General features: G+C 45.3%; 1 protein-coding gene across 29 annotated transcripts in view; it reads left to right on the top strand.

The window, feature by feature from the left end:
• Cadps (calcium dependent secretion activator) overlaps positions 1–14,365 on the top strand; it is a 470,401-nt gene that overhangs the window by 275,750 nt on the left and 180,286 nt on the right. For all 29 annotated transcript variants that reach the window (XM_031345056.1, XM_031344954.1, XM_031345138.1 and 26 more), the window contains exons 7-8: positions 7,167–7,278; positions 10,867–11,006. In XM_031345056.1, the coding sequence (XP_031200916.1) occupies positions 7,167–7,278; positions 10,867–11,006 (252 nt within the window). The remainder of the gene's footprint in view (positions 1–7,166; positions 7,279–10,866; positions 11,007–14,365) is intronic.

The raw sequence follows: 14,365 nt of genomic DNA, 5'->3' as shown, positions 1-14,365 counted from the left end.
TATATATATATATATATATATATTACTTTATCCCTTAGCCTCTCTTGTTCCCTTTCTACCTTTTAGATTCTTACCTCTCTTCTCATCTTCTACTTTCATCACTCTATCTCTCTCTCACATACACACACACACACACACACACACACACACACACACATACACACACATACACACACACATATTATGCATATAGGAGAAATATGGTATTCATCTTTATGATCTTGGATTATTTTGCTTTATATGATATCTCAGTTCTACCCATTTTCCTTCAAGTGACATAATTTCTTTCTTTTTTGTGGTTGACCTAGGATTCTACTATATTTATAGGTATTTTCTTTATTTTGCTAACAGGCATCTAAGCTGGTTCCATATCTTGGCTACTCTGAACAGTACAGCAGTAAATATAGATGTGTCCTTACATTAAGGACTTGGGGGTCCTTCTGGTTTTTCCCAGCTATGCCACACTAGGTCATGTGATGTTTGTTGGAGGAAGCCCAATCCTGGTTCCTCTAGGGTCTCTACTGACTTACATTCTAAGCAACGGTGTACAGGAGTCCTCCATCCCCATCCTCAGTGGCTGCTGTTCTTTGCTGATGCTGATGCCCTCTGACTGTAGTAAAATGGAATCTCAATCACATCTGCATCTGGGCTCTCCCCCAGGAGAATATGGCACCATGGGGAAATAGTATACTGATGCTGGACCTAGCAGACCTGATATGGTTTGCCTGCAGTGGATACTTAGAAATCACATCCCCAAAGAAGGATTAATTAAGCACTGACCCTAAGCTGTAGAGCTTAGGGATTACTCACCTTGGTTGTCCTCCAAGTTAGATTCTCGTGCTTCCTTATAGAAGGACTTGATTAGGTGTCCCACCACACATGCTTTCATATGGAGGCACAGCTACAGGAGTTGACTTTTCTACAGTCTTCAGGATATGCTGGTGGCACTGTCTAACCTTGCTGTCACTGACATCCATGTTTCTTCCAGCCCTTAGCTTTGTGAGCCAACCATTGTTTGACTTACAAGCATCCATGCCTGGCTCCCCAAAGAGCTGTCATATGCTGCGCTTTGCATGCTGCCTGACACCATGGGCACTCAGACGCTGTGTTCCAAAACACTGCCATCTCCAGGAGATGAAGACCCAGGTAAAGGAGGCTACTACAGGTTACCTCCTGTCTCATGTCCACAGCCTCTGAACATACAAAGAGATGGTACCCAGCCCGTTGCCCCGCCCTTTCTAGTTCACAATCAAGGATGTATTTGTAGTAGTTGACTTACTGTTCTTGATGCAGGTGGTAGGGTGCACTGAAAATGTCATTTTCCCCCTAACACTTTAGTGTGTGGAGAGGAAGACAGTTACAAAGATGTACCTGTAAGACCATGGGGCATTACTGCATTAGGAGTGCCTGAGAGATAGAGGCCTTTGGGTTCAATACTGCAGATTTGAGAATGAAACCTGAAGAGTTTAAATCCCCTATTGGAAGTGGCCTGAGATCCTGGTCCAGTTACATAACATCCTCAAGTGTCACTTTCTCCATCTATAAAATCGTGATGCAACTGGGGTGAGCTGTCAGGACACTTAAATGAGCTGATCTATACAAAGTACTAAGCCAAGGATCTTGGCAAACATAAGCCTTCTGTAATTGGTGGGTTTATCAGTTTTTGCAAGCAAACTGAACAGGTGACTATGGTGTCATTGGTGATAGAATCTCAGAGAAAGGACACCTTACCCATTGGATTTTATCTACCTTTTGTGCAGATGGAAGTCAATCAGTTAACCTTCCCAAATTCGGCTTGATAAATATCATCAGCCTCTGGTCTTTCCAAATAAGAGTGCATTGTTATTTCCATTCTGGAAAACTTTTAAAAGGGGGTTTTCATCTTAGCAGCCACGGTCAATTGCACAGCAGGAGAAAAGGGCAGAGAAAACACAAGAAGAAGAAATAGACTCACTTATTGATATGTGGTCCACCAAAACACAAAAGTTTATAATGCATCTCCACCAGCTAATTTGTACATGTGTCAAATGTAGCATTGTGGAAAAGTACATTAAACATGGGCAATAAATCCAAAGCTACAGCTCAATGAAGGTGAGCCACTTAGTCAGTGAAGGCTACTACAAGTTGTCTCCTGTCAAGAAGGCTTGTTTCTCAGACCCTTCCTATACCTCTATGCTGTGGGGGGTGGAGTGTGAAAATGTTTACTCTTTTTCTTTTTCCAGCTCGGGCAAGAACTGGCTCCTTTATCATAATTGGTACACAGACGGCTCCATGCTAGGCATGATGTCTATTTAGAAGCATTATGAGTTATATTTTGCATATTATTTTTTTAAAAGCCTGTTAGCTATCCTGTGAAATGTCTACACTTATGAACCCATAGTTCATGGGGTAACAGAGGAGGAAACTGAGCCACTTCAAGATGACTCAGAATTCCAGGAGTCTTGAAACGGATCTTTCCCAGAGTTGAAGGGATAATTGATTAAAGTGTATGTGGAAGAAAGAAGAGAGGAAGGGACATAGCCATGTGTAATTAGACTGACATTTACTTCCTATGAGTGTCATGGCATGCATTACAGAATTCCTGTGACTATGGATTCATAAATGTAGGCATTTCATGGAATAGATAGCAGGGTTTTTTTAAAAAAATAATATGCAAATATAACTTATAAGGCTTCTAAAATAGGTAACATGCCTAGCATGGAACAGTCTATTATAATAAAGGAGCCAGTTCTTGAAAAAGACAACGAGTAGACCTTTTCATAACTGTAGGAAGAGTCTGAGAATTAAGCCTCCATGATAGGAAGGAGCTTGCAGTAGCTTTCACTGAACCAAATCTTTCCTTCAGGCAACACAGAAGTTTTCTGTCAACAGCCTGGGATAGCCTATACTCACTGTACAGCCATCTGCCACCCCAGGGAGATTCACTTAGTGCTGGCTTCAGAAGCCTGGAGCAGGGCATCTGCAGAGGCCTTTGGCTCAGGAAGGGCCTATTGTACTTTAGTCTTCTGTGGCCATCTTGTAATTCCTGGTGATTTTATCTGTGAAGGTATTCGTGGAATGAAGTCCCCCAAGGGAATGGAGCAGAGGAAGTACTGAGGAAATGAAAGATCCTTGATGTTTTCACATCACTTTAAACATGTTTATGCCTGCGTGTCTGTGAGTCTCTGTGAATGTGTGCCTGTGTATGTCTGTGTGTGTCTATGTATATGTCTATGTGTGTGTCTATGTGTGCATGTGTGTATGTGTCTCTGTCTGTGTATGGCCTTCTCTCTCTCCCTCTCTCTCTCTCTCTCTCTCTCTTTCTCTCTCTCTCTCTCTCTCTCTCTCTCTCTGTGTGTGTGTGTGTGTGTGTGAGGGGGGGAGGGAGAGGGAGGGAGAGAGAGAGAGAGAGAGAGAGAGAGAGAGAGAGGCTTCTCCCTGAAGATCATGTATCTAGTCATGATTAGAATAGAATCTCTTATTTTGCCTGCTTCACTGGGCCAGGTTACTATTTTTAAAATCTGAGAGATAAATTGGGGTTCATCTGTGACCTGACTACTTTGTGTGAGCCAAAACTCCCAGTAGGAAAGCAGTCAGCTCTAATGGCTTATTCAGTTATTCAGCTTCTGGGTCTCTGAAGCACCATGCTGCCCCCAGTCTGAGTTATTTTACAGACCAATGAGCAAGGCATCATTGGGGAGTTTCAGAAGTCCAGGCAAACTGAGTTTCTTTCTACTAAACAGCCCAGGAAATCCCTAAGGCCCAGGCAGGCCCAGCTCACAGGTGGTACAGGCTGAAATCTAGCTTCTGGTAAGACTAAAGCAGGAAGGCTTCTCTGGGCCAAAGGCCACAAATGAATTCATTGTCAGACAAGAGCATATCAGTGGGAAATCTATGTCAAAACTAAAAGTAAAGAGACAATTTTGGATCTAGTTCATTGGTAGAACATTTGCTCAACATGTGTGTCTTAGTCAGGGTTTCTATTCCTGAACAAACATCATGACCAAGAAGCAAGTTGGGGAGGAAAGAGTTTATTCAGCTTACTTCCATATTGCTGTTTATCACCAAAGGAAGTCAGGACTGGAACTCAAGCAGGTCAGGAAGCAGGAGCTGATGCAGAGGTCATGGAGGGATGTTCCTTACTGGCTTGCTTTTCCTGGCTTGCTCAGACTGCTCTCTTATAGAACCCAAGACTTCCAGCCCAGGGATCGCACCACCCACAAGGGTCCCTACCCCCTTGATCACTAATTGAGAAAATGCCCCCACAGCTAGATCTCATGGAGGCACTTCCCCAACTGAAGCTCCCTTCTCTGTGATAACTCCAGCCTGTGTCAAGTTGGCACACAAAACCAGCCGGTATAATGTGTGAGACCCTCGTTCAATCCCCAGTCTAGAAAAGACCAAGAAGAGGAGGAGGAAATGGGGGCAAGAGGAGGAGGGTGAGACCTTTAGGTAAGGCATCCTTGGGTAGCAGCAGTGGTCAGTTCAGACCCAGTCTCTGCTAAATAAGGCAGGAAATCTCTCCAGGGAGGTGTCAGACAAGCTGGGCGCAATAGTGCAGGTAGCATCCCCATAGTGTGGAGTTGAAGGAACCTTACTGGGATCCTGCAAAGGAATGGACTCTATCTTGAGTTTTCTTGTATGTGAAATGTCAGCGGAGGTGAACATTTTCTCAGTTACTTAGTAGAGTTGGAATAACCATGATTCTACACATTTTCCTACTTTGGGAATGCAAAGAGAGCCAGGATTTACTGGGATCTCATTGTGTTCCAAGCCTGCAGCTTTTACTTTTACAATTATGGTGAGGTGAACTTACCTTACATCTGAGGGGCTTGATATACTTGGATGTTAGTTACCTCATCCCAAACCCCACAGTTTGTATTGACTTAGCCAGGCTTGAGCAGGAATATTCTGGTTCACGTTATCATGACATCTTTGCTAGGGCAGAGTCTCCCATCCTACGTCTCTCTGACGGTGCTGGGAGCCACAGCTACAAGTTCCTGGTTAGATGTGCAGTTTTCCTACTTTGTTGAATGCTGTTTCTTTTGTCCCATCTCATACCCACCTGTATCCTCTCATGGAGGCTTTTGTGCCTGTCCCGACTTGCTTCACACACGTCTATCTCCCAGACCCAGGTCCTTCCTTTCCACTATTCTGGTGATCTGCCCACTCCTCCTAGGCTCGATGTTCCTCTTAGTTTAATGTATGGAATTTACTTCATGAAGTACAAAGCTGACACTAACAACTGTGTTTCTACAGTTTTATGAAAGAAAGAAGCAAAAGCAGACATACGACACAAAGTAAAATGTGAAGTGCCCTAGTACTAACAAACAAATGCCCATGAGGGCTGAAGAGATTTCAGAACACCCATTGTTCTTGCAGAGGACCCTGGTTCGCTTCCCAGCACTCCATGGCAGCTCACAACCATCTTTAGCTCAGTTCCAAAGGACCCAGCCCCTCTTCCAGCTTGTATGTGCCCCAGACACATCTGCAGTGCACATGCTTACATGCAGACAAAGCATTCATACACATAAGAAAAAAAATATATAAATCCTTTTAAACAATGCTCATAAAACAATAATGGCCAAATAAGCCACAGAAGCAATGTCCTGTGCGAAGTAAGACCGACATCCTTGGTTTATACTCAACTCCAGATGTCCGATAGTTGCTGTTTTTACATAAAATGCCTGAGGAGAACGTATCATAGACCTTGAGTTTGTTCACCACTATACACAAGTAATGAAGGTGTTTCCTAATGAAGAAACAGCTCCCATCTAGGTCTTTATCCCTAGGAAATAACCAGAGGCAAATTCTTTAAGTACCCTCTATCCCACTGGGTTGCTATAATAGACTGATAGTTACATAAGCTTCAATGTATTTATACAACGTAGCACTGTGGTCAATAAAATTAGATGGTAACAAATGCCTGACAGTATGGGAAATTGGTTACATAAAGCAAAAACAATCTGTAGATGAAAGCTGTTGTCTGTACTATTTCCTGGCCCTGTAAAAGAACATATATTTGATATTATTTATTCTTTCGAAAATATTTATTCCATGCCTCCTATGTATGAAGCACCATGCCAAGTTGTAAGGGCTGCGATATAAACGAGCAGCAGAGGCCGGGTGCACACAGAGCTGAAAGAACCTAAGACAAGCAGGGCTGAGTCAGGTAACCTCACATCACTGGGGTTTGGAATGTGCTGCACTGAATACCTGGGCCCAGCTTAGACTGAGAGCAAAAGGCATGCTCTCCCTGGAGGTGACATTTGGACCAATACCTGAAAAGGCATAAAGAAAGAAACATTGCCACCAGAGAAAACCAGTCAGGTGACAGGCAGGCCAGAGGTAGCAAAGGCAGAAGGCCCATGAAGGGAGCAGGTGAGAAGGGCCAAGGGAAGGGTCAGGGCTGTGCCTTTAACAGTACTTGCAGTGAAAGGGTAAGGCAGGCTCAGAGCATATCATGCAGGTCCACAAGGTACTCCATTTGCAACTACATAATGGATGGAGGCAGGGTGGGGGTGGAGTGGGGTTGGTCTCTGAGCATGATGACAGGTGAGTAAAGAAAGCACTACAGGGAGGTCACTCCCCAGCGCGAGCCACAGCGTGAGCCACAGCGTGAGCCACAGCCCTCCTCCACCCACATGCTGGGTAAACCAGATTCTCTTCTATGACTGAGACTTGGCTACAGAAATCCGTGAGCAGGGAAGAGCACCCCCTTATTTCTGGCCTTCCATCTTGCCGACCTTCTTGTTGGCGGAGCTCCACTCAGTTCTGTTTTCCGCTTTTCCGGGAGAGTAGCTCCAACCTGAGACCCATGGTTGCCGGAAGTCTCTCTGTAAGGCCAAGAGTTAGCCTAATTTTACGCTGGCGAATGTGTGCTGCTGTTTGCTAAGAAGAGAGCAAGGCAGTGGCAGTGGGAAACTCTGATTTCCTCCGGTGCTGACCGCAAGGCACTCTGGGAAGGCCCATGGCAGCTTCGAGAGCATCTGCCTCATTTTTTTTTTTTCATCTCACAAGTTAATCAACACTTTCTGTTGCTCTGGCAGCTTTAGGGGCACTGAGTGGGTGTGACAGTCTGTGCTGCCTTGGGTTAACCCTGCGTTTGCTCTTCCTGGGGAGACAGAGAAGAGCTACCTGTTGTTGAGCCGTGCCTGTCTACACTGACTCTAATATTCTCTCCACAGCTGGGGCACTCAAGGCGACTTCTCTACAACCCATGCCCTGCCAGCTGTTAAAGTAAAGCTATTCACAGAGAGCACTGGTGTCCTGGCCTTGGAAGACAAGGAACTCGGGAGGGTGAGTGCTCCCTATGGCAAGAGCCATGTGTCAGAACACAGACTGGAGAATCTGTGGTGACCTTCCTGCCCCAAAGTCATGAAGAAGCAGCTGTGCAAGTACTGAGGGGTGGACATTTGGAGCCACATGTTGGACTATGCTCTGTCAGCTGTGGACAGCTCATCAGTCACCTTCAGCCGCATTGCCCCTGTGGAGAAATAAATAAGGCAGGGCTCCTCTGGGGTGATGGAAGCCTAGAGCTTGCTACTCTCCACACCATCCAGCTGTGTCTTGCATTAGGTGCCTAGACACTCAATTTTTCCTCCTTCATCCTTCAGAAACTCTCTACTTCCTCATGCAGGCCAGCCTGGCCCTCTGCTGACTGACCATGTTGTTGGGCTGGTGCCCTCTGCAGGCAGTAGCTCTGAAGGTGGCAACTGGGGGGCATGGCGGCACCATCTCTTTCAATCAGCCATGCAGTGGAGCATATAGAGTGCTCTAATGAGCCAATTCTACCAAGCTGAGCAGAACCTTCCTCCAGGGTCCTGGGGTTAGCTTCATTCCTTCAGCCAGATTTCATTTATTCATCTGTTTTATGTCTCATGTACATCAAATTTTAAAAATAAATGAATCTTTTAAAATATACTTAAAGAAAGAAAGAAAGGAAGGGAGGGAGGGAGGGAGGGAGGGAGGGAGAGGAGAGGAGAGAGAGAGAGAGAGAGAGAGAGAGAGAGAGAGAGAGAGAATTCCTGAGGATAGGGAGAGGTTACCACCACCCAGGCCTGCCGTCAGTTCCAGCCCCAGCCTCCCGTGTGTTTTAACCAAATGAGCCTTATCTAAGGGAACAAGAGACTCAAAGAAATCATGGTATACATGATTATATATAAGTATATACCCTCTTTTAATAGAACAAGCTCAGTGCATGCCTGCTGGGTCTGATCGTTAGTGCTGCAGACAGGCTAAACAGAAGAAGTAAGCTCGGGCAGAAACCTTTAACCTGCAACATTACAGGGCACAAGCATAAAAGCCAGAAGTTACAACTCAGTGTGGGAATCAGCTCTGCCTAAGTCCTAGGAGGAAAGCACCCAGCAAGGGGTGGGTCCCTCTGTGAAGTGGGGGTGCCTTTCTCAGGGATGCAAACAGATGGGGAGAGAGAGATAGGCCCAGGCCAGAGATCAGCCTGATAAAAAAGCCAGGGTGTGGCAGCCCTAGCCTGAGGAGAAGCCCTGATGGCCGCCATGCATCCTCCTGAGGGGTGAGTGGTGCCTGCCAGTTCACATCCGCACAGCAGAGCACAGCACATATGGCTTCAGCAAAGAAAATAGAGTGCTCAGTCAGCAGCCTGGGGTGCCCAGGTGAGATGAGAGGTCACCCTGTGGCTCCCACACATGCAGAAGGACCCTCATCCTCCCAAGGTGCTGACACACAGGAGGGACTCTAGCCCATCTCCAACTTGGTGGGCTGTGGGTATAGACAGAAGAACCCCATCTCTTCATCCACCCTGCAGAGGCTTCACCAGAGAGTGAATGCAAGGGACCTCAGGAGAAGGTTTTATGGAGTGGCCAGTGATGAAGTGGCCATCTGTACTTTAAATGAATACCGTATTGCCAGTGGGAACTGTACCGGGGATCTATGTGATGGAGAGCTGTTAACGAGCTCTCTGTGTACAGGGTGCTGCTCCTGCTCTGACTTTACCAAGCAAGCAGGAACAGAAGGAAGGCGAGGCCTTTCTCACCACTGGCCTGGTCATGGTGCTCTTACCAGCCCTCCCTCTGCTGCTTGCCAGCATGCTCTTCCTGACCCTCTCTCCCACCAGACTGACTGAGGACACAGCTGGACAGATAGCTCCCTTCCCTAGGCCTCCAAACAAGGGCAAAGATGCACTTGGAGTTGCAAAATTCCACTGCAGAGACCAGTGAGATGGCTCATCAGGCACTTGCCACCAAGCCTGGCTGTCAATCCTCAGAACCCACAGAGTGGGATGAGAGAACAAACTTCTGCACTTTTTTTCTGACCTATGCATACACATACACATACACACACATTACACACACTACACACATACATACACACACATACCCCCCACATACACATATACACACTACACATGCATAACACATACTTCATACACACATACACACCACACACACACACATACTATACACACACTACACACATTTACATACACTATGTATACACACACCACACATACCTTACACACATATATGCTCACATACTATACACTCATACATATGTACCACACACACATATAAACTATACACACATATACACTATACACACATACACACACACTACACACATTGTAAAACACACAGTCACATATTCACACACTCACATAAATAAATAATAAATAAATATAACTTTTAAAATGTTTCAAAGAATTCTCTAGATACCACTCTCAGAACTAGCTTGCAGATTTCATTAGCAAGCTGAGTCCTGTCAAATAACAAGGAAATACTGGGCCTATCCCCTGGCCTAGTAGCATTGTGCCTTCAGTTCAAAGCCAAGTAAATGTCACAGGCAGAGAACACACTGTCAGTCAGAATGTCAGGTATGGGAGCCCTGGAACTCTCTGGTACAGCACCTGTCTCTAAAGATAACTGAGTAACAACACAAGTATCACTCACTCATGCACCCTCTGGGGCTGCTACCAGGAGGCTCTGCAGATCCCAAATCCCAGGTGCCCCATCCCTTATGTACATTAGCACTCTATTCACACGTCTTCTCACAGTCTTTAAATCACACAGTCTTTAAATCCTCATATATCAAGTAACAAATACAACATAAAGTCCTAGCGTGCTGTTATGGGGCTATCTGATCAAAACTACTTTCCAACAGTAGAATGCGATGGAGCCCTTGATAGCCTCCTAGCTTTGTGCCCACCCTCCCAACCCTAGATTTAAGGCAGCACAGGGCCACAGCAAAGTGTGCCTGACATGCTGCCAAGAGGCATTTTCCAGGGGTAAAGGGAGGCTGCTTGGAGCTTCTTCCACCTAAAGCACAATGAGGAGCTGGAAGAGAAAAATCCCAGTACAAGTGCTACTGACCCCTGACCCAAACGGGAGCTGACATAGACTGTTGTCCTGTCAAAATCTCTCATTTCTCACTATTCTGTCACACACACACACCCAAACAGGCTTTGAGATGTTTCTCTTCCTGTAATATGAAATTTTAGAAAATTGAAAAGGATGGAGTAGCTAAGAGCTGTCTATTACAAACATACATCTCTTTGTGAGTGACTGACACAGTTCATGAGAGATGGACAATGTTCTCTCTCTTAGGTTACCCTACTACTTCTGAATCTTAGAAAAACCAAAGTAGGACCATAACGTCACACTGATGTCACCATGACCTCACCCTCCTTGCTCTTACAGACTTAGCCAGGGAGGAAAAAGAAAGGAGTCAGAGGGTATTTTGTTCTGTAGATGTGACTGTGTGATCTCAACCACCCACAGTTCATAAAGGAGTAGTCTGAGCAATGGAACATGGGCTAGGTTGCATGTCTCTACATCAAAGTGTCCAATTCTTAAAAGCATGACTGTGTGCTGCTTTTGTCTTCTGACAGAAATGTATGCTTTCTCCTTACAGGTTATCCTCCATCCCACCCCAAATAGCCCCAAACAATCTGAGTGGCACAAAATGACAGTCTCCAAAAACTGCCCCGATCAAGACCTCAAAATCAAACTTGCAGTCCGAATGGATAAGCCTCAAAACATGAAGCACTCTGGGTAAGTGTTTCTTTCCCAATCTGAGATATGTGTACATTCATTTCTAGAGACAGCAACAGAACAGAAGAGGGGAACATATCTCGGGGACAGATCACTTGCCTGGCACATATAAGGCTCAGTTTTGGAGCTCTAGAAGTGCAGAAATGAACTAAGCAAAACACAAAGGGATTCGAAGAACTCTGTGGAAGGAGCTGGGAGGTGCCTGCTAGCAGCAATTAAAGAACATGATGCTGACAGTTCCCATAGGTTTCTTCAGCTACAGTTACTGCATCTCCATTTATACCATCAAGGGAGTAACTCCCTGCTACCTCTAAGCGGACTCCCTCAAAATAAGTTAAAATCTGGACACAGCATGCTGGGGTTTGTGCTTGGAGGGGTCCTTGGGATTCTGTGTTCCTGCTAGAGGCCTCTAGGAGTCATCCCTCTCACCTGTGTGGATAGCCACCTCCATGAGGTTTAAGCAAGTGCCTAAATAAGTCAAAAGCAATGTCAGGTTAACTGAAGTAATCAGTCTCCAAAATGGAGTATGTGTGGCCTTCATTCTGTGAAGGTTTCATGAATAGCCAGTTGAGTAGCTTCAGGCAGAGCAAAAAGAATAGGGAAATGTGGTTTCACTTTACAGAACAAAGCATTGATTTTTTTTTTTAACCAAAAAGGTTGTTAATGACTGGCTTTCTGTGGAGCCACCGCCTACTAAATTATCTTTTAAGATGTGATCCTTTGCAGGGGAGCAGGGCAGTGTAACTATGAAGAGGGAAGAGTCTAGAGAGCAGAAGAAACTGGGCTCTTTGTCAAATGCTCTGTGGATGCCATTTATCAATTGGCTGTCATTCTACATGACCTTCAAGTGACTAGGAAGCTTTCCTCCAATTTTGAAAACTCAAGATTGCGTATGTGGCCTGGAATTCTATGGAAGTAAGAAGCCCCATGCCAAGTGATAGCCGGCAATAGGGGCCAGTTGAAAAGAAACCTGCAAGAAGTTCAAAGTAACAAGCAGGACAGGAAGTGGACAACCTTGCAGAGTAGCGGAGCCCACATCATGTGGTCAGTGGTTGCCTGTGATGCCTTTCAAAGGCTGCTCAGAAGCCAGACACCACTCCCTGAATGCCACCTGTGACTTAGACTTGTGGAAATTACACATCGTGTAGCTGAAACCAGGCCGTTCCCAAAGCCAGAGGCGGGATTGAAGTGTGAGAAGCCTGTAAGGAAAGATACCAGCTACTTAACATTTAGTCTGTACTCAGCCATCACTAGTGAGAGCAGCCAGGTTTTCTTTATTTCACTTGCTATCTTATCATATGGCTATGGCACAAGGTCAAAGTCAACCTGGGCTGAATGCTCAGACCATGTCCAAAAAAAAAAAGTTGTATTGAGGAAATGCCCCTATCAATAAACTGCTTACTATGCAAGCATGAGTTTGCTTGCTTGCTTTGCAAGCATGATCACATCTTAAAAGATAAGTTGGCAGACTGTGGCTCCACAGAAACCGTTACATGAGGCAGTACTCATCTGTAATCCCAATATTGGGCAAGCAGAAGCAGGTAGATTCCTGGAGCTCACTGGTCAGCTAGTCTAGTCAGTTGGGTGAGCTCCAAGTTTAATGTGAAAAGCTGTCTCAAAAAAAAAAAAAAATAATGTGGAGAGTGATTGAGGAGGATGCCTCTTGCAAACACACACACACACACACACACACACAGTAGTACCTACACATGAGCACATGCGTGTGTCAGCATAAACATACTACAGGCATACTCATGGTGTTTCTGAGGGCAGTTTTTCCTTCTCCCTAACACACTCCTGCTACATTTTTCAGAAATATAAAGAACATTTTTCTCCAATATCCTTTCTCCTTCCAAGCTACGTACTCCTCAATTTAAGATAAAAAGAATTGAGGACCATCAGATTCCTGTAGTTTTTGAAGAAATATCCTCCGTCTTTAGCACAGTGTTGACTCAGAAACCGTAAATATCTATTACAGGAAGCAGAGTGTGAGTAAGCAGAAGGGAGGGAAAGAGAAATGGGGGAGGAAGCCGACCAGAGGAAGTAAGGGAACAGAAGCACCATCTTCACATAACCTTTCTAATGTCCTTGGTGGAGTTAGTGCCTCGGCCTGCAGTCCAGGCCTCTTCGAACCCCTCTCCAAACACTATCAGTCACTCCCAAGCAGACACTCAACACAGCATTGTTCTCTGCATTGGACAAAGCTCAGTTTCTCACCTTCTTCTCATGTGCTCTGTAGAGCGAGCTCTATGTGATTTACATTCAGTAACTTTTCTGCGGACTCACTGGTGAGTGTGCTAGCATACTGTAGGCTACCTTCACAGTAGGAATGATGGAGGAGATGCTTAGCTCATGTCTGTCAAACTCCCCAATGATTGAAGCACTAGGCTGCCATTCAACAGTTGCTCTCTTCTGTATTAGGCACTGGCAGAGCCTCTCAGGAGACAGCTATATCAGGCTCCTGTCATCCAGCACTTGCTGGCATCCACAATAGTGTCTAGATTTGATGATTGAATATGGGAAGGATTCCCAGGTGGAGCAGTCTCTGGATTGTCCTTCCTTTAGTCTCTGCTCCATAGTTAGTCACTACAACTCCTTCCATGGGTATTTTGTTCCCCCTTTTAAGAAGAAACGAAGTATCCACACTTTGGTCTTCCTTCTTCTTCAGTTTCTTATGGTTTGCGGTTTCTGCTTTGTGTATTCAGATCTTCTGGGCTAATATCCACTTGTCAGAGAATGCATACTATGTGTGTTCTTTTGTGATTGGGTTACCTCACTCAGGATGATATTCTCCAGATCCATCTATTTCCAAGAATTACATAAATTCATTGTTTCTAGTAGCTGAGTAGTACTCCTCTGTTTTCCATACCTCTGTTGAGGGATATCTGGGTTGTTTCCAGTTTCTGGCTATTATAAATAAGGCTTCTATAAACATAGTGGAGCATGTGTCCTTATTGCATGTTGGAGCATCTTCTCTGTATCTGCCCAGGAGTGGTATAGCTGGATCCTCTGCTAGTAATATGTCCAATTTCCGGAGGAACTGACAAACTGATTTCCAGAGTGATTGTACCAGCTTGCAAGCCCACCATCAATGAAAGAGTGTTCCTCTTTCTCCACAACATCGCCAGCATCTGCTGTCACCTGAGTTTTTTATCCTAGCCATTCTGACTAGTGTAGAAGTAGGGGCTCACAGCCATCCATTGGCCTGAGTACAGGGTCCCCAATGAAGGAGCTAGAGAAAGGACCCAAGGAGTTGAAGGGTTTGCAGCTCCTTAGGATGAACAACAATAGGAACTAACTAGTACCCTCAGAGCTCTCAGGGACTAAAACACCAACCAAAGAGTACACATGGTGGGACT

The sequence above is a fragment of the Mastomys coucha genome, unplaced genomic scaffold (genome assembly GCF_008632895.1).
Source record: "Mastomys coucha isolate ucsf_1 unplaced genomic scaffold, UCSF_Mcou_1 pScaffold10, whole genome shotgun sequence".
Taxonomy (NCBI): Eukaryota; Metazoa; Chordata; class Mammalia; order Rodentia; family Muridae; genus Mastomys; species Mastomys coucha.
This window is presented reverse-complemented; position numbering and strand designations above follow the sequence as displayed.